Raw genomic sequence first — 20,423 nt, 5'->3', positions numbered from 1 at the left:
CTATAGCCTCTCAGCGTCTTGGTGAGCGGCCCTGTATCTCTGCTGCCTCTGGACGGGCGTGAGGTCTTCTCTGTAGCTGCTCTCGTAGGCGCCCGACTGCTGCCGCGTCACGAAGCTCTCGCCATCATCTCTGGTGGAAAAAGTCGCTTTATAAGATTTGGTCCTGTTGTTATGAATCAATTGTTTGGAGATGAATTGTACCTCTGCTGACCTTAACCGTTTCCCCATGATCATCTGGAGGAACTTCCTGGCCGACATTTGCCCCAGGACCTTCCTGTAGCTGTTTGTAAAGATGGCATCCGCATGTCGTCCAGAGCTGGAAGGGTGAATTGGACAATGAAGGCTGACATTGTGTATGGAGATGTATATATAATAGTGATGCATGTATTAAACCGACTGAGTCAAATGAAGGAAGAGTCTGAAAATCGAATGACTCCTTTCACTGAGACTCGTCAACAACCAAAAGTCAAGAATGGGTCACACCTTTCATCACTGCTAATAGTTTTCACTTTCAGATTTTTTTTTTTCTGGCTGGAACTGGTGAATTAGTACAGCCTTGCAGTTTTGATCTTGCAACACAAGGGCTTCCATTATTAAAGTAATTTGAAAAATGTGTCTAGGTCATCAATTATAATGACCGCACAAAATATGTTTCATTAATAGGCTGTGTATCAAGCATCATCATTAAAAATAAATGTTTTTCAACATCCTTATTAGGCTCCAGAACATAGTGTCTCTAGATGGTATCATACATGCAGATGTCTAATTTCCATCATATTTTTTGGGCTGTGTTATTACTGTGTTATAATTGCGTTATACTGTAGTATCACTGGGTTATTACTACATTATCTCTGACCGTAGCTCTATCTGGTCCCCGGGTGGAAGCCTGCGGTCCTCCAGCAGCCGCAGCGGATCCTCTATCATCAGGATGGACGTGTCTCTCTGACCAAACCTGAGACGTGTCACATCCAGTCGGTTCACCGTTGTTTTTTGTCACATTCAACCTTGTTTCTAATCAATTAGGTGAATATCATGCCCACAATTGTGGTGGGGACGCAATGGGTCTCAGTGATTACTAAGTCCTGAAAGCATATCTCATACCATTAACATTTTCTGCACCAACTAAATGATCGTATTCTTTTCTTTTCCTGTGTGAATAACAACGTTTTTGTAAATGCAAAATGCCCACTTGTCCCTTCCTCCCGTTGTCCTTAAAATGTTTGGCTGCTTGGCACACTTGAAATTGATTGGTTAATGCACTCCAACAATGGACCGCGGTGACTAATCTGGACGTTTGCTCTGTTTCTAGCGTATCAGGAGTAGAGGGCAATGGATGACAAGTGCAGGGTAGCTATATGGTCTAAAATATCTTTCTCTCTGTGGCCGTGGATGTGCCTGTCAACTCTGGCATGGCAACCATTCATTTTCTAATCAGAAACACCCCCCTTTCACCTTTTTGTCATCACAGATGTTCAACGTCGTTTTAAAGCGTTTCAAATCTGGCTGTTGAAAACGTAAATGAAAATCTGACATAGTATGTTGACATCTGCTGTTGTATCTAAGATACGACAAAGCGAGTTATTTGTTCACTAATTAATAATCACAATTTTACAGATAATGTCTCGAATGCCATGTGAAAAGTAATTCTGCATCTCATCGAGCAGCCATGCCATTTTTTAAAATAATTTTCTGCATTTTTTTTTACATGACAACAGCTATATTGTACAAAAATGAACAAATAATAGTAAAAATTACAATTTAAATAATTTATTAAAATAATCATGAAAATAATACGTGATTATCAAAGTAAAAATTCTAAATAAATATAAATATTAAAAAAATAAATACATAAATAAATGGGCATTCAATAAATAAATAAAAAAGCATTAAAAACATTCGCCAAAGTGTTTAATTTTAAGTTTATTACAATACTGCACTTTTCCCACAGGCTTATGACACAATTATTCATCTTAATTCAACCATTCAGTCCATGCAAAATAGGATGTGGTTACTCACCTGAAGGAAGGGTAAAGTGGGGAGCCTGATAAAGACAAAACAAAGCAACAAAACACCAGCAAGGCAGTGCTCTTCATCATCCGTGCTGGTGCTGGGGAGGAATGTACAGCTGGGAAGCAACGACAGAGGAGAGATTACATTAGAAAAAACGCTGAAACCACAGTTTCCCCCCTCCCTTTCCCCTCTCACTTGGCTCCAAATGAAATCTCTGTACTGGGCACAAATTCCAATAACAATGTTGAAAAAAAAGAAAAAAAAAATATATATATATATTTCCACAGCAGTGAACATGTTCTAGCGTCAGATGTAAATTTAAAAAAAAAAAATCGAAAACAGAATGAAATTGTGTTTTATGATAGTGTGTGTGGTAAAATTGTACAGAAGGTACCGTGGTTTGGTGGTGGATCCTGAGGTGTGCTGCGGTCCTTTCAGTGTCTGACAGTGGTGCTCTCCGCTGTCATCATCTCCAACTCGAGGTGGAGTAATAACAGCTATCAGACACTAGTAGCTGCGTTAGTGTGTGTGTGTGTGTGTGTGTGTGTGTGTGTGTGTGTGTGTGTTTGTGTGTCCCTGGCGTTTCTGTCATTATCACACAGAGCTTATACTAAGTTTATACTGGACCTGCAATTCCCAATGACACCGTACAGAGTCTTAAATGACACAGAGTTTCAAAGCTCCCTTTCCTCATGTTGAGGTGTGTCAGCATGATCTCTCTCTCCTCCTTTCCCGTCTCTCTCTCTTCTTTGACGTGTGTCCTTCTTTCTTTCCTTCCTAATTTTTTATTTCATTCTTTCTTTCCTTCTTTCGTTTTCCGTGTATAAATACTTGGAAATGGTTATTCTAAAATGATGAAGTAGTTAACCACACAAAGTTTTCGCTCTTTTTTTCTGCTGTTGAAGTGTGTTAGCACTTCCTCTACCCCTTCCTTTCCACATCTCTATTTTCTTCTTGTGTCTTTGTTTGTTTGTTTGTTTGCTTGTTTGTTTCTTTATTTATTTTCTTTGCCAGCTCCCTTGTTCATTGATGCGTGCAATTCCTCATCACACACATTTTTGGCTTTTTCCTGATGTTGGGGCGTCAGCGTGATCTCTACCCCCTCTTTCACTTCTTTCTTTCTTTCTTTCTTTCTTTCTTTCTTTCTTTCTTTCTTTCTTTCCTCTCTGCCCTCTCCTTTCTCGATTCTCTTGAATTTTACAAATCCATACCTTCATGTACAAAACATTTGCAATGACAAAAAAAAAAAAAATGTAATTGCAGAGAGTGTAGCTACACTTGTAAAACAGAGAAAAATAAAATACAAAACGACCTTCGTATTCTTCAAATTATCATTATGAATGTACCAAAAAAAGCCTCAAATGATCCAATACATTTCTGGATAATATTCTCTCAGGTATTTACATTCTTAAATGCACATTTGTCACTTTAAGCACAACCGGTAGAATCGATGTAAATGCAGTTCATCGCTGACCTTGAAATGCATTCAAAGTTCCAGTCTGCACTCACACTCGGGCCACATTTGGCCGCCAGTTGAATGGGGTCATTGGGGTCCGATTGAATTATACGATTTACTCCCGAAAGTTCGGAACCTTTTTTTTTTGTCGCTGAAGTCACGTTTCCAGACGGACCGTAAATATGTGCGTACCAGGGGAAAAGTTAGGCGAACGGACTCACTGATATTTTCTTTTAAACAAGTTCAAGTTCAAGGCTGTTGCACTTCGACCTGCTAGTGGCGAGAAGTGAGTTTATCAGTGATTGTTGGTGAATGTGGAAGGTTTATAATAATAATAATAATGGCGTGTATAATAGGGTTAAGACAGCAGTTCTTGTTCCCCCGACGTGTGCGGCGTGTACAACACTGTCTGTGCTCCCAGTCGGCTTCCAGTGTCGCTCCACAGAATAAGAGGTTGGATCAGTTCAAGAGCCAAGTGTCCTCTGGCCCCAGTTTCCAGGATTTTGTCAAAGGAAACTTGGCCAACAAGCTGTACCCCTCCGTTGCCAGCGAGGGACACGGTGAAAGACACGCATATCTCTCTGAGGAATCCGACGTGGGGAATTCAAGGAAAGGTTTGTTTGCATGTTGGGTACAATCATCCAGTATTTCTTTTTTAGGTGCGCGAGTGACTGACGAAGTGTCCCGAAGTAAAATACATTCCATCTAAATTCTAAATTCTCATCTTATTCGGAGGAAAGGGGACACAGTGAAATATTCCACCCCATCACTCCCATCTTATGAAATTACCCCCTTAACTATGTGTCGTTACAGTGTGCTTTGAAACGTACGGCTGTCAGATGAACGTCAACGACACCGAGATAGCCTGGTCCATATTACAGAAGAAGGGATTCCAACGTACGACTGATCTTCATCAGGTACACAAGGATGTTATTAGGGGTCCAGCCCGCAGGCCTGTGAAGGGCTCCGCCTTTAGGTCCAGCCCGAAGGGCAGGAACCATATTTTTGTTCAAATTGTTCATTCTTGTCAGCTCCAATTGGCCTGCTCGCGAACTCTGACAGACTATACAAAAGCAGAAACGCAGATGTGCAGATCCGGGACTGACAGCTGCCATACACGTCACACCGACTACCCTTGACCCTGTGCATTGCTGCCTGCAGCTATATTTAGGCGTCCAGCCCCAAGGGGGCTATTGTTTTTGGTTGTAAAAAAATGACGTTTAGTAGTCTATGGATGTCTATGGATGTCAAAAACCCCGCTACATTTCTCATCTCCACAACGCTCACGTGATAGCACTGCAGACCTCTGATTGGTCGCAGACAAGTGAGGCATTGTTTAAGATGGCGGGCGCACAGCTCTAGTTATCATTCTTGGGGTTTAAAAAAAATCTGGATCACTCCTACATCACCGTCCATCAGGTGTATCACACCGTTCCTCATACTGCACTGGGAAATTCTGACCACCTCTTTCCCCACCTGATCTACGCATGCAGGCAGAAAGTCAAACTGCCTAAACCTTTTGCGGGGTGAGCCAAGAAATGGAGCAGCGAAGCAGTGGAGGATCTGTGTGAATGCCTGGACTAGTTACGTCTTTCTTTAATTTACTCGGTGCAAGTCAATGTGATTTTTATAAGTATATTTTTATATATACTAAAAACAGTTCTCAGTTTAAATAGAGATAAGAGTGAGAACTGCACCTCTGTATCTATGTTTACCTTCATATCCCAACAAACATTTGTACAAGTACTTAGATATTAAGCCAAATTCCACATGGATGGTACTCTAATATAAATGTTATACTTCATAGAAAAAGCCAAGATGTGTTTCCATTCTATAACATAAAGGTGTATTCCATTACTGACAATTAAAAAGACTAAAATACTCTCTGAAACTTTGACAAAAGGAACTATCCTTTATCAGGACATGAAAACGTCTGTTGGAATAAAAGATAATGTTCTAGGAAGATATTATATAACAATAACAGAATCGCCAAGAAAACCTACCTTCTGTAGTACAACATTTGAATTAACGTATGCTGAGGCGTTTACTGGCCGTATTGGTGTTGAAAACTATGACTTTAAATCGCAAGGGCTGGCTCACCAATTACACTTTAATGAGGGCTGACTACCCTGGACCCTGTATTTCTGCCTACAGCTTTAATAATAATATATTATTATTATTATTATTATTATTATTACTATTATTATTATTATATCTCAGAATTGGTTTAGCATTGCACGTTCAACTCAGCCTGTTGTTTTCATATCTTTTACACTTACAGGCAGATGTGGTCCTTCTCGTTACGTGCTCGATAAGGTAAGCTTTAATGTCAGGTTGAATTCTTGTTTATATCTTCACGTTGGATATAGAGTAAGTAGTGTTGGGTACCAAATCCTGGTGCCAATATGGCACCGGTTCCTGTACTATCGGTATCTACTGGACCCAATCGCAATGCAGATTTGCTGTCTCATTTCGGTTCCTCCTACATGCCTGATCTGTGGTTTAAAATATCTGCCCTCTGGAGCCCCAAAAATCGTATTTTCATCGTCATCGCGATATGAACATGCATGATAAAAACACATTGCAAAAGACTGAAACACGATGATTAAGAAAAATCATTTTATTTACAGGCGGCATGCATAGTTATGTGGCGGAATTTAAATGTTACTTACTCACCCCAACTCAGTCAAAAACATATTCTTGCTCCAGAGCAACGTGTCTGAATCGTGCCCGTCTTATTTTACTCCCAAAAGTTTATAAAGTTGATTAAATTCCTCTGAGGGACAACCGTTTGAATGGAACCGTGTTGTTGGGAACTTCCACACATAGTTATTCTTAGAGCCCGACCGATGCCAGATTTTTCGGTCCGATGACAATCGATTACGGATGCTTTGGCCGGGTTCCGTAAGCCAATTGGGTTTGAGCTTTACTTCCGGGTTTCATTGTATTAAGTCTGTAAACCCTCGCTAATTTCACCTTATCAGTACATCGAAATCTGTTTCTGAAAAACGTTTGTGACAAGAAATAAGCTATCCAGTTGCTGAATCTTCACTCATATTAGATCTACAAGGCCTCATTTAAAGGATTGTTCCGTCTTTCGTTTCATGGGGACACCGCACGCGTGGATTTTTAGTTTCATGTAAACGTCGGTAAATAAAATAAAATGAATGCAACTACAATTAAAACACACTGTTTTAATAGGTTTTGTTTAAAGAAACGCACAGTTCTTTATCGCATAATTTTTTTTTTTTTTTATAAAGAAAGAAACAAACAACAAAATTATTTTTTAAATACCTACATTTCCATCGTCGGCAGTTTCTTCACGCATAGTTGGTATTAATTCCCCTTTCTTTTAAAGTATTTGTGCTGTTTGTAAGCCAACAGAGCAGTTCCCAGATTGTTATTCTGCAGCCGTGGGTGGAGTTACTCAGAGGAGCGGGGGCGGTTATAATTCTACTGAGGTACCATGTGACGTAGGAAGAAATCGAAAATCCGAATGGCTTTTTCACCACATGTTTTCTAAAACAGAGAGCTCACAAAAAACTCACGGGGTTGTCTTATTTCACAGTTTGTGTGTTAGTAGGCCCATCAGAGACCCAAATGTATGTACACAAGCACTGAAAAAGTGAGTCCCCTTTAATGCATGTATGATTCTTGTCACACTTAACAGAGAAAAGGCCGAACAAACCATTTGGAACCGACTTCAGCAACTCACAGCCATGAAGAAAAAACGCTTTAAATCTCACACGCCGATGAAAATCGGAATTTTAGGTCAGTCATTTTTACTAACTTTTCTACTGCTTAAATTAAAGTCAAATTGGTCAGGTTTATTTTCCATTATCTTGCGATATTTCATCGTGTACAGTTAACTGAGTTTTATTGTTTATTTCACTTTTTCCCCTTAGATTGACACTTTTTATTTTTGTAAATTTTATTCTCTATTTTATTTTTTTATGTGCTAAGCGTCTGTCTATCAATAAATCTATCAGTCTGTCTATCTATTTAGCTTGCATGTAATAGAACATTAGGACTGCTGTTATTATTGTAATGTCACAATTGTTCACTACTATGCTTATATCTCACCAAATTGTAGATAGATATGTATACTTATAAAATATGGCTATACAGATATATACTATACCAGTTTATTAGCATTACTATCATTGCATATTATTGATATATATTTTTGTACTTATTTAAGCATAATTGCCACCTGCCCATAAAAGGGATTAATAAAGTGGAATCTCATCTTAATAGTAAGTAGCCGTCGTAGTTGGCCACATCACTACCGTTTGCATGCGTGTGCCCAGGCTGCATGGCAGAGAGGCTAAAAACTGAGCTTTTGGAGCGGGAGAAGCTGGTGGACATCCTGGCTGGCCCGGATGCTTACCGGGATCTCCCCCGGCTCCTGGCGGTAGCTGAGGGTGGCCACCGGGCGAGCAACGTGCTGCTTTCCTTAGAGGAGACCTACGCCGACGTCATGCCAGTTCACCATGCGCCGCACGGACACAGTGCTTTTGTGTGAGTACGACGGGTCTGCCACGATCACGTAGAAATTCCTGCTTATCCCCGGAGCCCGTATCGTGTCCTCTCTCCTCTCTGATGCCTGTGTTTTGTACTGGCAGGTCTATCATGCGCGGCTGTGACAACATGTGCAGTTACTGCATCGTCCCATTCACCCGAGGGAGAGAGAGGAGTCGGCCGGTGAGCTCCATCCTGGAGGAGGTCCGCTTGCTGTCCGACCAGGCAAGTCACCCAGATTCCATAACCTTATTTAGTTGGTTAACCTATTATTGAACGTGTTTTGAAGAAGATCTTTACAAATTAAAAAATGCTTGATTGGTTTTGTGCTTTATTGGGACTGGTTTTCAGAAAACAAGAATGCTAGAAGTTTATAGAAGTGTATTTCCACTGTGACAGGGTTCTTAAAAATTGCCCCTTCTGCCCAGAAGGGGCAATTTTCCAGTGCTTGAAGTGCTTGGAAATTGCTTAAAAAAATCCCACAAACCATCATTGAAAACCTGTGTGTTCCCTCTGGTTTTTGTTATTCAAATCGTGACATAATAAAAATGTTCTCTAATCACACAGGCGATGCCAGGGAAATGTACGCTTAATCCAGCATGGTTGGAAATAGACACGTGTGTGTGTGTGTGTGTGTGTGTGTGTGTGTGTGTGTGTGTGTGTGTGTGTGTGTGTGTGTGTGTGTGTGTGTGTGTGTGTGTGTGTGTGTGTGTAAAGATAACACTGAAAATGTATTATATTTGTTTTGTCCTTGAAAAAGGAAAAAGATTGTGCTTAAAAGAAGTACTTGAAAGGCTTGAATTAAATGTTGTAATGCCAGAATGAACTCTGCTGTGAGAAAGCTTTAAGTCCAGCCTGTATTGTGCTGTATGATCTGTTTTATCTCAGAAGCAGTTGATAATCGCTTTGGGTCAATAATAAAAGCACTGGCAATTCAAATGAGCGCTACAAAAATAGTAAGTAATGTTGACTACCAGTCTGGCCCGGGCCTTGCCATTTAATGAATGTGTGTGTGTGTGTGTGTGTGTGTGTGTGTGTGTGTGTGTGTGTGTGTGTGTGTGTGTGTGTGTGTGTGTGTGTGTGTGTGTGTGTGTGTGTGTGTGTGTGTGTGTGTGTGTGTGAGTTCAGGGCGTGAAGGAGGTGACGCTGCTGGGCCAGAACGTAAACAGCTACAGAGACACGTCGGAGAAGCAGTTCTGCGGCCAGAGTCCGACGCAGCTGAGCAAAGGCTTTGGGACCGTCTACCGGACCAAACAGGGGGGGCTGCGCTTCGCCGACCTGCTTGACCGGGTGTCTCTTGTGGACCCCAACATGAGGGTCAGATTCACCTCCCCTCATCCCAAGGATTTTCCAGACGAGGTGCGTGTCACAACGATACCTGGGTTTTATTTTATATCTGATGAATACATCTATGGTTGGGTTCATAAAATTTCATAAAAACACTATGGCAACAACGTAGCTCAACACCGCTCCCAGCCGGTCTTGTTACCAGCTGGTGATTGTCGGTAGGGGGACTAAAACTGTGTTAAGCAACTAGCAAGGAAAATGTAACATTCCATAACATTCAGAGGGAAAAAATGCTTTGATTTGGTTCGCAAATCTTAAAACATGAAAATGACTGGAATCTAGACAAATCTTTTCAATCTATGTCTAGTTGAGTTTCCTACACTGGCGTGTATTATCTTGCTGGACTAAAGGCTTCTCAAAATGACTCCCACAGTGCATGTATTGAGTCTTGAAGGTCTTACAACAGGTTTACATTGTAATGTTGCTTGAAAAGTCCTTGAAAAAAACACCATAAACCTGCGATATTCCCCCTAGATTAATAATGCAAATAGTAACTTAATAAAAAAAAAATTCCAGTCGCTTTTATAGCAGGGAAACGTAAATTTAATCCAGCATGGTTGGAATTAGACTCTTATAATAGCAGATGACAATGAGAATAATTGTATAGAAATACATATACTAATCGACAATGAGACTCTGATTATAATATATTTTTAATGAATAAAGATCACAATGAAAATGTATTATATTTGTGTTGTGTAAAGTCCTTGAAAATGGAAAAAATTGTGCTTTAAAAAGTACTCGAAAGACCTTCAATTAAAATTTTGTAATATCGGCATGAATTCTGTAAAAATATTCTCAAATTTTCATCCAAAAAATTGTGAGAGAACGACAAATGAATCTATATATTTTTTAAATCAAATAAACATCCTCTTGTGAGAAAATCACTTTCTTGAAAAAGTTAACTTGGAAAAAGTCGCACTAGAATGTCAAGGTGCTGGAAAAAACTTGAGGTGTGGTGAAAAAGTGCTTTTGTGTCACTTCATTTCACCTGCCTGGACCCCGCCCTTGTGTCTCTGTACAGGTGTTGCATCTCATTGAGGAGCGGAGCAATGTTTGCAAGCAGATCCACCTCCCTGCCCAGAGCGGCAGCAACCAGGTTCTCCAAGCCATGCGGCGCGGGTAAAGCGACCACCGTGCAGCGAACCTCTCCTTGAAACGGACCTACTACCTGGAAAAAGGTTATTAATGTAGATGCCTTGTGGTTTCTTCCCACCCTGCAAAGCTACACGAGAGAGGCCTACCTAGACCTTGTGGAGAACATCAAGAGGATCATCCCAGGTAGATGCTTGGCAAAAGGATCCCATATCGAGTAGAGGACCACGGCACTCTGTATCGGTTTATAAAAAGTGAATCTTGGCTGTATTTTATGTACATGTATGTTTACCTTGAACATTTTGATGTTTGGTGAAAATTAATTGTAGAAAACCACCCGACCAGAAGATTTAGCGCTTGACATTGTTCGACCTCCGTACACTTTTTAACGAAAAACCAAAACTGCGATACTTCTGCTCCACAGACGTGAGCCTGAGCAGCGACTTCATCTCGGGTTTCTGCGGAGAGACGGAGGAAGACCACAGTCAGACCCTGTCTCTCATCAGGGGGGTGGGCTACAACCTGGGCTTCCTCTTCGCCTACAGCATGAGACAAGTGAGCACAATGTCACAGTGTGTGGATAAATAAACTCAACCCTGCATATCAGTTTTTATTTTTAAACGTCCTTTGTGATCTTTTTTTTTTTTCCCCGACTGTCTTCCGCCTCCAGAAAACGCACGCCTTCCACCGTCTCCAGGACGACGTGCCGACGGAGGTGAAGCAGCGTCGGCTGCAGGAGGTCATCAGCGTTTTCAGAGAGGAGGCGGCTGCGGTCAACGGCCGCCTCGTCGGCGGCACGCAGCTTGTCCTAGTGGAGGGAGTGAGTACGGCGACCGCCGCCGCCCAACGCTAAGTTCCTCCTGGAAACGCCGGAGTTATTCGACTATCGGCAAGCGCACATTTCTCAACGCTGCCATGTGTTTCCTTTTTGTGACCTTTTGTGCAGGAAAGTAAGAGATCTTCCCAGGACATGTGCGGCAGGAACGATGGTAACGTGAAGGTCATCTTCCCCAAAGAGGAAGTGGTCGCAGAGCCCGCAGACTCTAGCACCGCCCCCGTCAAGCCTGGAGACTACGTACTAGTGGAGGTATGAAACACGTTACTCGAGGATAAAAAATATTGCTTCCATTCAGGAAAACAAGGACACCCGCAACAAATGTGTTTGGCGGGCTTGTTAAATCTACGAGGGGCAAACATGTACGTAAGTATAATACAAAAATAAAAATAAAAACCCTCCAGAGTAGTTTTGATTGAAATTAGAAGAGTTTGCAAATAAAGATCTACACAATGGGAACTTTGCTGTCCCGGCGAATTCTGACTTAATTGGCTGTTCTTTCGCACTTTGCAAACAAGAGATGTGATTGACGTCAAATTGAATCCACAATTTTCCTTGTGATGTTGCTACGCTTGGTTCCAGTGGTACCAGTGGAAACTCAAAATAATTTGACAAAACCAAAAGAACCATTAAAAAATAAAATAAAAAAATGCAAAGTGCCACTGAAGAGAATCAAAAACAAAAGTAAATATTTAAAAGTTAGTTTGAAAACCATGGCATTATATGATTATAGTTCAATACACCTTAGAATTTATACTTGTTTTACTTCTCCAATTCGGAGCTTACGGTCGCTGATCCCAGGCCTTGTTACGTGCCATTGAATATCCTGCAAAGCACACCAAAGATGTTCTGAAAATTGGGCCCAAGTCGATATATATCGAAACATGTTTATTCTGGTTTTACTCTTGTTTATTCACGTGCCTTTATTTCAACCTGAGGTGGTGACAGGGAGGTAACGCAGAGTTGATCAAAGGCTGGAAAGTGGTGTAGAGAACGAACACAATCTATATTTGTTACAGGAGGAAGGAAAAATGACTGCAGGGGGGGCCCAGGCCAAAGCAACAAACAAAGTGGCTTCAAAATACTTCAACACTACCTCGAAGCCCTACTTGAAACAAAAAGACTGACTCCTGAATCCATAGATAATCAAAAGGTCCTACTGAGTCCTACATGTTTCCCAGTGACACTCTAAGAATATCACCAATCAAAGTATAAGGGGAATGCAATTCTGGTTCCATGTATCACATTTGTTTGAAATGCTTTCCTGTTGAGGAATGGAGACTGGGGCTGTGGGTAGCGTTGGACAATGCCATGGAAATCCCTTTTTATCTCCACCACTGATCAGCTGTTATCAAGAACCTCAATATACCGTGCTATTACTTTCAAAAGGCCAATGGTTTTACTGAGATGGGATTTTATATAGTATGATAAAATAATATTAATGTCCATTTGGGCTAATGTTTGTGTGCAGCTGTTGGTGTCTGCATGGCCTATAATGTCTGAATTCAACAAAGTAATTTTGTATCTAAGACATACATACACATACATTGTATTTTCGACACCAATTTCACAGCCTAGAAACTCACCAAATTTCTCTTATGATGCGATAATATTTCCTTTTCTGGTTGCTGGTCAAATCTGTACATACAAACATTTTTATAAAGCAGGCCCATTCGTTTTGTGGGCGTGTGTAATTACACACAGACAGAACGCTGACGTTAAAGAGCATTTGCTGAGCTTTCTTTATATTAATTCAATTCTTCGTCTCGTTTTTTTTTTCCTGCTGCAGATACTGTCGTCCAGCTCCCAGAGCCTGCAAGGCCGCGCCCTGCGTCACAGCACCCCGAGAGACGCTGCCACACACACCCAGAGCTTGATGCAAGATAGACTGGCTTCCTCCTCACTCAACACTTTTATCTAGATCTACAGTATCTATGAGAAGATAACCATTTCCTTGTATTACCTCATAAGTCCATCATTAGTCCAAGCAGTCCAAATAAGCAGATATTTGTACTTCAAAAATTGGATATTTAACATATTTATTGTCATGTACATACTTCTGAAATAATAAAATACATGAATGGAATGTTGTTTATTTGGTTGGAAATTGTACAATATTGTGAATAATCATTATTCATATGATCTGTGCTAAAATATGATTTATAATAAGGGCTAAGATTAAAACTTAGGATCTGGCAGGTTTTTGCAGCAAGTTCCAGAAATGGTTCTCTGTGAGCTCAATGGTTAGAATTATCAATGCAAATAGCAAACGCGCACATTTTTAAAAAGCGGAAGATGTCGTGTTTTTGAAAAAAGATCTATGAAAAAAAAATGTCCCCCCTTGAAACAATATGGGCTAACCAACTCAAGGCAGACATTTTCAAAGCAATGAAATCATGTCGGTATTTACAGAAGGAATCTCATTAAAATTGAATAAACAAGTTCAAAACTGTCCCACAGAGATACCCCCATTAACCTGAAGCACTGCCTTCACCAAGCCGCCAACCCCCCATGCCTTGCTGTAGGGCTTGTGCAGCTGGATGTTTGTGCACAGGCTGTGAAGGTTAAAATCCCTCCAGTACGGACACGAAGGATTTGATCCACGCCTTTCATCGCGCAAATTGAACGTCTGTCCCGATCAGCAGGTAGCCCTAGAGAGAGGAAGAAGGGAGCAACGCAGCAGCGGAGGACAAAATAAATTAAAGTCGTTTTCCAAGCGCCTTACATCGTATAAGCCTCGGTGAGACGTACAAAGGCAGAGGTCACCAAGTAGAGAACGAGGGGAATGTCTGACCTTCTGGACCTGGAGCTGTGTGTTTCTGAGGCTCATCTTTCCGATGGTGGGGAGGGGAAAGCCCTTCCCGAGCTGAGCTGTGAAAGAGATAAAAACCATCCAGCGATTTTGATTATATATATGTTTTGTTTGCATACAATGGAAGGATGTACCAAGGTGAGAGATAGAGGTCATTAAAGATGTCATAGTCTCAACGGTCAGCACGCAAACAAGTGAAGTTCTCACCGTTGATATACGGTAACATGGCCACTTTCAGAACCGTTTGGAAGATGGTGTTGAGGAGTCTGACCTGTTGGGGTGACAAGCAGTTTTGTTCGGGTGGTGAGAGTTCAAAATGTCTGTGATTGATCAGATGCCAAAAGCGCGTCATTACGGAGAGCTTACCTGAAAGTCCCCCACGTAGCTTCTTCCCAGCGTCATGTCCATCCTATGGAGAAACAAAACAAACAAAACAACCTGCATAATCAGGATATAGTGAATTGCTCCGTTGAGGAACTTTGTTTGCCTTTCAAGCAGGATTTAACAGGATTTTCTGATAATTACTTGTTTAAAGCGAGGGCTCCAGCCAGTTTAGTCCCAGTCATATAGACTTTGGTGCTGACACTCGCCCCCTGGAAGAGCAAAGGACTGAGCTCAAAGAGAGTTTCAACATCTTCTCCGTCTCTGCGTGCTCAGAAGTTGAAAAATCCCCAATCATTTCGGTTAGAGCTGCCACTTTAACCTACCGTATTTAGCACAAAGAGAGGGGAAAGGGTAGAGTTGGCCTGGATGGCGTAGGCCGTCACTGTGGCATTGACCTGAAGGTTCAAGTGGTCGGGTTCAAAGGCGGTGAAGGGATCTTTGACAGCCTTAACGAGGAGCTTCATCTTCAGACCCGGAAAGCGTCGGGCAATCTGAAAAAATACAATCCAGAGCAGCGTTGCCTAACCTACTGTATATGCTACCACGTCACACTTTTTACAATGAATTAATCCCGCGGCACACCACTATCCTGTTAAGCACTAAAAACGTCAGGAACATGTAGAGCTGCGCTTATTACTCGTCAGTGATGAACACTGAGCTGCAATTCTGGCTGCAGCTGACAAATGAGATGAATTAGAGCCTTGCAATTTTGATCTTGCAACACAAATAGTGGAATTTGAAACAAAAAAAAAACCACCCGGCAAGCTGTCACAGCACCGGTCCAGAGCTAAAGCGGAAGAACTTGTTCGAGGCTCACGATAGATGTCGGATTTGTGCCACCATCACCTCTGGAATGAAGACTCCAAACGTGCGGGTGTTCAGTCGGATGGGAGAGCTCCGCGGAATCTGTGAGGACAAAGGAAAGCGGAAGTCGGAAGAAGTTAAAGCCGCCTGCGTTCCCTTCCCGGCGGGAAAGACAGACAGAAAGCCAGCGCACCATGTCGTCGCTGATGTTCAGACTCAGAACTCCGGCCTTGTTGTAGACGAAGCCCGCTGAGTTGGCTGTGAAGGCAGACACGCCGATGTACAGCATGCTGTCCACCTTGGTCGGCAGGAAGAAAGGGGCGGGGATGAAGGGAGGCTCAACATGTTTCCCGATGTTGTAGAACTCGCCCTGAAATTGAGAGAGAGGTCGAGAAAAACACATTTATTATGAATGTTCATCCATACATACAGTATGCGGCTGCCTCTGGCAATCTGATTATTTGTGATTGAATTACCATTTCTGTCGGCATCAGCCCTCAGCTATCTAGAGACTTGTGCAGACATGAAATAAAAATACTTCTACCAACCCTGCCCCGTGCCCCTCACCTTCAGGCTAAGATCTATGGCGTTGGAAATCTGAGGCGATGACACCATGGAATATTCAATCTCTGCGTACTTATCCACCGGGGCTAGAACTGCAGTGTGTGAGAAAGAGATTCAGTACCCCAAACTTGTTATTGAAGACATGAACCCCCCGAAAAGTATTATTTTACCATTGAGAGTTTTCAGGTACGGGTTCATAGCAGATACAGCATCAGCCACCAGAGGGCAGATCTGCAAAGCAAAAGCATGCATTGTTAGTGTTATTTATTTTTTATTTTTTTGGTGTTCTTGGATGACAGACATGCATTGAGGCGATGTAAGAATACCAAACATCTGTAGCTCTCAGTACAGAGATGAAGGGTTTTTTTGGTTGTGGGAGAAATAAAGCACCGTGGTTCTTATCTAGGAACACGACTCATCCGCTCTCATCTTTTGAGTCTCCGGTGTCTTTCAGTGTGAGGATTTCAGCTTGTGTTCCTCCGTTAGACTAAGCATGGGTAGCTGCTGTCTTTTGGATCACAGAGAATGCTGTTGACTTCGTGTTGTTGACACACTACATCTTAGCTCCGGTGCTTTTCAGCTGTCGTTGCCCCTGGTGCTCAGGAAGAAACACGGTGCCAGAAGAATGGCAGTTCACCTTGTCCGCCCTTACCTGGTTCTGCAGTGAACTGCGCAAGGCCTTCTCAATAAATTTGCTGAAAAGGTTGTACAGCCAGCTGAAAACGAAAACAGGGGACACAAATTTAGGACAAAGTTTCTTGGTGGCGGAGGATTCTACAGCAGATATTTCCTCATCGGGTGTTTTGGGGTTTTTTTCACCCTGAACCATTGGTGTTTGCGTCGGGGTTACCTGGCTCCGCCGTGGAATTTGATCTGCATTCTGCCCAAAGTGGCCAAGCAGCCGGCACTGCCGACCGTCGGCCGGCCCGTCTCGTCGCTCCGGACGGAGATGCTGGTAGCGATGGTGAGATCGTTTATGCCCAGGTCGAAGGAGCCGCTGTCCTTTCTGAAATGACTTGTAATTTAGGAAATTTTGGACGCATAAGGACGAGAGAAGCCAACCCGGCTTTACCTCACCAGGACTCACTCACATGAAACGGAGGTATTTGATCCTCCAATTTCCGCGCAGACTTAAGAAGGCGTTACCGATGGACAGTTTCACTCCGGTCCCTGGCACGAAGACCACCATCGACTTGGGCAGCTCTATATTCACCATTTGCATACTGTAACATAATATATTAAAAAAGGGATGGGGGGGGACACTTACTCAAACTGACCTAGCGCTCAAACCTCGATGGATCAGCGGTAACGGCTTTTGTTGCGGGCGGTGGTCTTACTTGGACAAAGTGTACTTGACCTTGCCGATGGGAGACACTTTCTGCGTGCCCGAAATATCAGGGACCTTGATGGTTTTGAGTTTCTGCTGGAGAGACGCCACCCCCATCTGTTTGCCTTGCGAGGGGGAAAGCATCGAGAGTCCAAGATGAGAGAATACATCCCGCATGTGAATAATTTACGGTTCAGTCGCGGGGCGGGGGAGAGGGAGGAGCTTTCGAAAACAAACGGGGACAAGCGCAACGGCGAGCAGACCTACCGTACTCGAGGCCTTTCTCCGTTAGTTTGACTTTCACCCCGGCGTTGGCACTCAGGGTCATGGGGATTAACGCCACCAGAGCCAGCCACCGCCACGGAAACATCTTGACGGCTGACGTGCAAGGGAGACAGTGATCCCAGAATGTATCAGACTGTCTCTGGAAACGACTAATCGTTTGGTACAATGTTGAAATTGCCAAATTGTGTTGTTTTTTTTTTTCTCTTCCAGGGCTGTGTTGCTACAGACACATGGATGAAATAAAAAGGATGTTTGACAAACTTTTCTTCCTCATCTGTTCCATGGCAGTTCTTCATTGAGACCAAAGAAAGAGGAAAAGTAAACTAATCAGCTCATCATGCTTATTTATGTCACCTCCATTGGTTGACTGGCAACAAGGATTAGGCTGCTTGTGCAGATGTAATTATTTTCTAGACTTGGAGATAATATTATTGGCCTTAAGGTTGTAGGAGGGTGATTACAGTAAAGTCCTGTGGGTGTGATGGGGGAGGGAGGGACAATCCATCCCTGATTCCCCCTTTGGAGGGCGATGAAAGAGCCAACTGTCAGCGAAACCACATGACCCGTGACAAGTCAGCAGGCAAACTGGAGTTCTATTAAATTAGGCTGAGATTAAAGCATCCGTCCACAATTTATTTAGTCGCTTACAATTCAAGCCTCCTCTCACTGCATATTAGAAATATATATAAATAAATTATTATTTTTTTTTTTTTATTATTTTTTTTTTTTACTGAAAACAGGTCAGCTTCATGGAAGAGTTTGCCACATAAAAATATAATTGATACTGGTATTTATTGGGCACATTTCTTTGGCAAAAATAAATCCTTCCAGGTGTGTGTGTGTATGTGTGTGTGTGTGTGTGTGTGTGTGTGTGTGTGTGTGTGTGTGTGTGTGTGTGTGTGTGTGCGTGTGCGTGTGCGTGTGCTAGTGTGTGCACTCTGCAAACATTTTAGCCACGCATTTGTATTAGACGGTTATATTATTTCCTCTGCATGTGTCAATATAATATCCTCTGCATGTGTCCATAATATGGACACATGCAGAGGATATAATATAACTGTGGCTAACTCTGGCTGTATGTTTGGGGTTTTTGTCATGCGGCATGACAACGACCCCAAACATACAGCCAGAGTCATGAAGAACTATCTTGAGAGAAAAGAAGAACAAGGAGTCCTGCAACACATGGTGTGGCCCCCACAGAGCCCCGATCTCAACATCATCCATTGAGTCTGGGATCACGTGAAGAGACACAAGCAACTGAGACCTGAGCCTCAATCCACAGAACAACTGAGGCAAGTTCTCCCAGATGCTGAGAGCTGCCGGGTACCTTCAAACTGCACCAGTATAACAAGGAGAATTGGTGTTTTAAAGACAAAGGGTGGTCCCACCAAATAATGATTTTATTACGATTTTTGCTGTTTATTCCGTTTACCGCACTTTGTCTGTTGTTAATTGATAAATAAAAACTATTCATGGCATTAGTTTTGAAAGCATCCTCACTTTGCAGCACTTTCTCACAAGTGCCCACAACATTTGCACAGTACATTGTTTAATTTTTCTGCGGAAACTATCTGCATTTCTACGTTTGGTTCAGTGACCGGATGGTTAAATCACAGACATGTGACTGCATGTGAAAACTATGGATAAATTCTCCGGCAGGATCTTTTACTTGCATATTAAATATGCAAGTAAAATCTCATTCCACCTGCTTGGCAACATATTCATACTGTAAGGCAGAGACAGCCTTCAAACAAAAACTCCTTATCAAAAAAATAAAATATATAAAATATATAAAATGGAAAATGTATCACCATCGAAATATATACAAACTTTATAATATGAAGCAGCAGTTTGCGTAAATGGAGATCCATAACACTAGCACCAAATTAAAGATCCTGCGTGAAATACCACAAATAGTGGTATTTCACCATATGTTTGTTATTGACCGTAGCTAGTGCATGCCCTTTCAAAATGTAAGACTTTCTCAGTCATTTTAATGTCACAGTTTAACAAAATGTCAATGATTCAGTCAAGTGTTGTGCAATGGAAGATAAAACTACCAGTTAAAGTCATACACCGGGGAAAGACACCCTTTGTGACTCAGTCGCAGAGCCCTGAAGCCCTGCCTGTGCCCCTCGCCTTCAGGCTAAGATCTATGGCTGGCTCGCCGCTCGCTCTTTATTGAAAGTTTATCAATATAATACACGTGTCGCTTGTCCAAATTGCACCAAATTTGACGCTGCAATGCACCCTTCAAGTGTGAAGGAGATCGGCTGAACAGAGATTCCTTCCTTTATAGTTAGATTACTTAAGGTATGCGTAAATACCATTCCCTCACTGGCATGCATTTCCGTATTTTCTTCATTATGCATTTATACGATAAAAAAAAAAACATTTTGATGGATACATGTAGTAGTAGAACTTTTTTTTGTCCCCAGAGGGGCAATGGGTTGTGATGTCCCGATTGGAATTTGTACATCATTATAGTCATACCATTAAAGAAGAGACATATTTGTGATAAGCCAAAACCAAACGAGGCCCAATTATCAAACATGGAACCGATAATTACCTGAAGAGGTCGTGCGGCGGGATCAGTAGCCTTGTCCTCAGCCGATGTGTTTACGACTGGCATCGAGACAGAGTGAGAAGGAAAAAGGAAGACACATGGCCTCTAATTATACTTTGCTCAATGAGGAAGTGAGCTCAGCACTGTACAAACTCTGGGCTGTTGGGCACTGCCCATTGTTCTGACGGCCCATTTTCCGAAACCCAAATAGTCCGAAACATGTCGGGTTAGAGATGGTTAAGTTTAGGCATAAGGTTATTGACGGTAAAGTTAAGGTTTAAGGTTAGAGATGTCTCTAGGGTCATCGTCAGGGTGTCGTACATGTCCAATGGCAAATTTTTCTACAATTTTTTTCGGAACAATGGCACGGCACCAGACTATGCCACGCCCGCAATGTGGAAGCAAGACAATTCCCAG

At 42.2% G+C, this 20,423-nt stretch overlaps 3 protein-coding genes across 3 annotated transcripts; 1 reads left to right on the top strand and 2 right to left on the bottom strand.

Moving 5' to 3' along the window:
• ghrh (growth hormone releasing hormone) lies at positions 1–2,096 on the bottom strand (the record flags this gene model as incomplete). Its single annotated transcript, XM_080000434.1, has 4 exons — positions 1–130; positions 212–316; positions 857–952; positions 2,017–2,096. 4 exons carry the CDS (start codon positions 2,094–2,096, stop codon positions 1–3), a joined length of 411 nt encoding a protein of 136 aa, XP_079856560.1.
• Positions 2,097–3,673: 1,577 nt separating this feature from the next.
• Positions 3,674–13,310, top strand: cdk5rap1 (CDK5 regulatory subunit associated protein 1). Its single transcript, XM_079999974.1, has 13 exons — positions 3,674–4,080; positions 4,280–4,383; positions 5,748–5,782; positions 7,137–7,237; positions 7,777–7,987; positions 8,092–8,212; positions 9,116–9,346; positions 10,359–10,456; positions 10,560–10,615; positions 10,854–10,984; positions 11,100–11,249; positions 11,376–11,516; positions 13,054–13,310. Exons 1-13 carry the CDS (start codon positions 3,807–3,809, stop codon positions 13,183–13,185), a joined length of 1,785 nt encoding a protein of 594 aa, XP_079856100.1. The 5' UTR covers positions 3,674–3,806; the 3' UTR covers positions 13,186–13,310.
• Positions 13,311–13,784: 474 nt separating this feature from the next.
• Positions 13,785–20,074, bottom strand: bpifcl (BPI fold containing family C, like). The gene is made up of 16 exons (XM_079999975.1): positions 20,010–20,074; positions 17,423–17,533; positions 17,166–17,280; positions 16,920–17,051; positions 16,679–16,834; positions 16,481–16,544; positions 15,999–16,059; positions 15,832–15,920; positions 15,458–15,634; positions 15,307–15,366; positions 14,784–14,951; positions 14,602–14,669; positions 14,443–14,485; positions 14,284–14,347; positions 14,059–14,135; positions 13,785–13,915 (listed from the first exon to the last, which is right to left on the bottom strand). Exons 2-16 carry the CDS (start codon positions 17,523–17,525, stop codon positions 13,874–13,876), a joined length of 1,419 nt encoding a protein of 472 aa, XP_079856101.1. The 5' UTR covers positions 17,526–17,533; positions 20,010–20,074; the 3' UTR covers positions 13,785–13,873.
• Positions 20,075–20,423: the final 349 nt, after the last annotated feature.

Source organism: Zeus faber (assembly GCF_960531495.2).
Source record: "Zeus faber genome assembly, chromosome: 5".
Classification (NCBI taxonomy): domain Eukaryota; kingdom Metazoa; phylum Chordata; class Actinopteri; order Zeiformes; family Zeidae; genus Zeus; species Zeus faber.
Note: the sequence above shows the minus strand (reverse complement) of the source record. Positions and strands in the feature narration are given on the sequence as shown.

Bases quoted from the DNA above. Each gene is read 5' to 3' on its own strand.
- cdk5rap1 (XM_079999974.1), top strand. From the start codon at position 3,807: ATGGCGTGTATAATAGGGTTAAGACAGCAGTTCTTGTTCCCCCGACGT. The intron at 5,783-7,136 runs GTAAGCTTTAAT...CACACTTAACAG, and splicing joins CTCGTTACGTGCTCGATAAG to AGAAAAGGCCGAACAAACCA. The intron at 11,250-11,375 runs GTGAGTACGGCG...CCTTTTGTGCAG, and splicing joins AGCTTGTCCTAGTGGAGGGA to GAAAGTAAGAGATCTTCCCA.
- bpifcl (XM_079999975.1), bottom strand. From the start codon at position 17,525: ATGTTTCCGTGGCGGTGGCTGGCTCTGGTGGCGTTAATCCCCATGACC. The intron at 15,635-15,831 runs GTGAGGGGCACG...TCTCAATTTCAG, and splicing joins CCATAGATCTTAGCCTGAAG to GGCGAGTTCTACAACATCGG. The intron at 14,348-14,442 runs GTAAGCTCTCCG...TCACCCCAACAG, and splicing joins GCTACGTGGGGGACTTTCAG to GTCAGACTCCTCAACACCAT.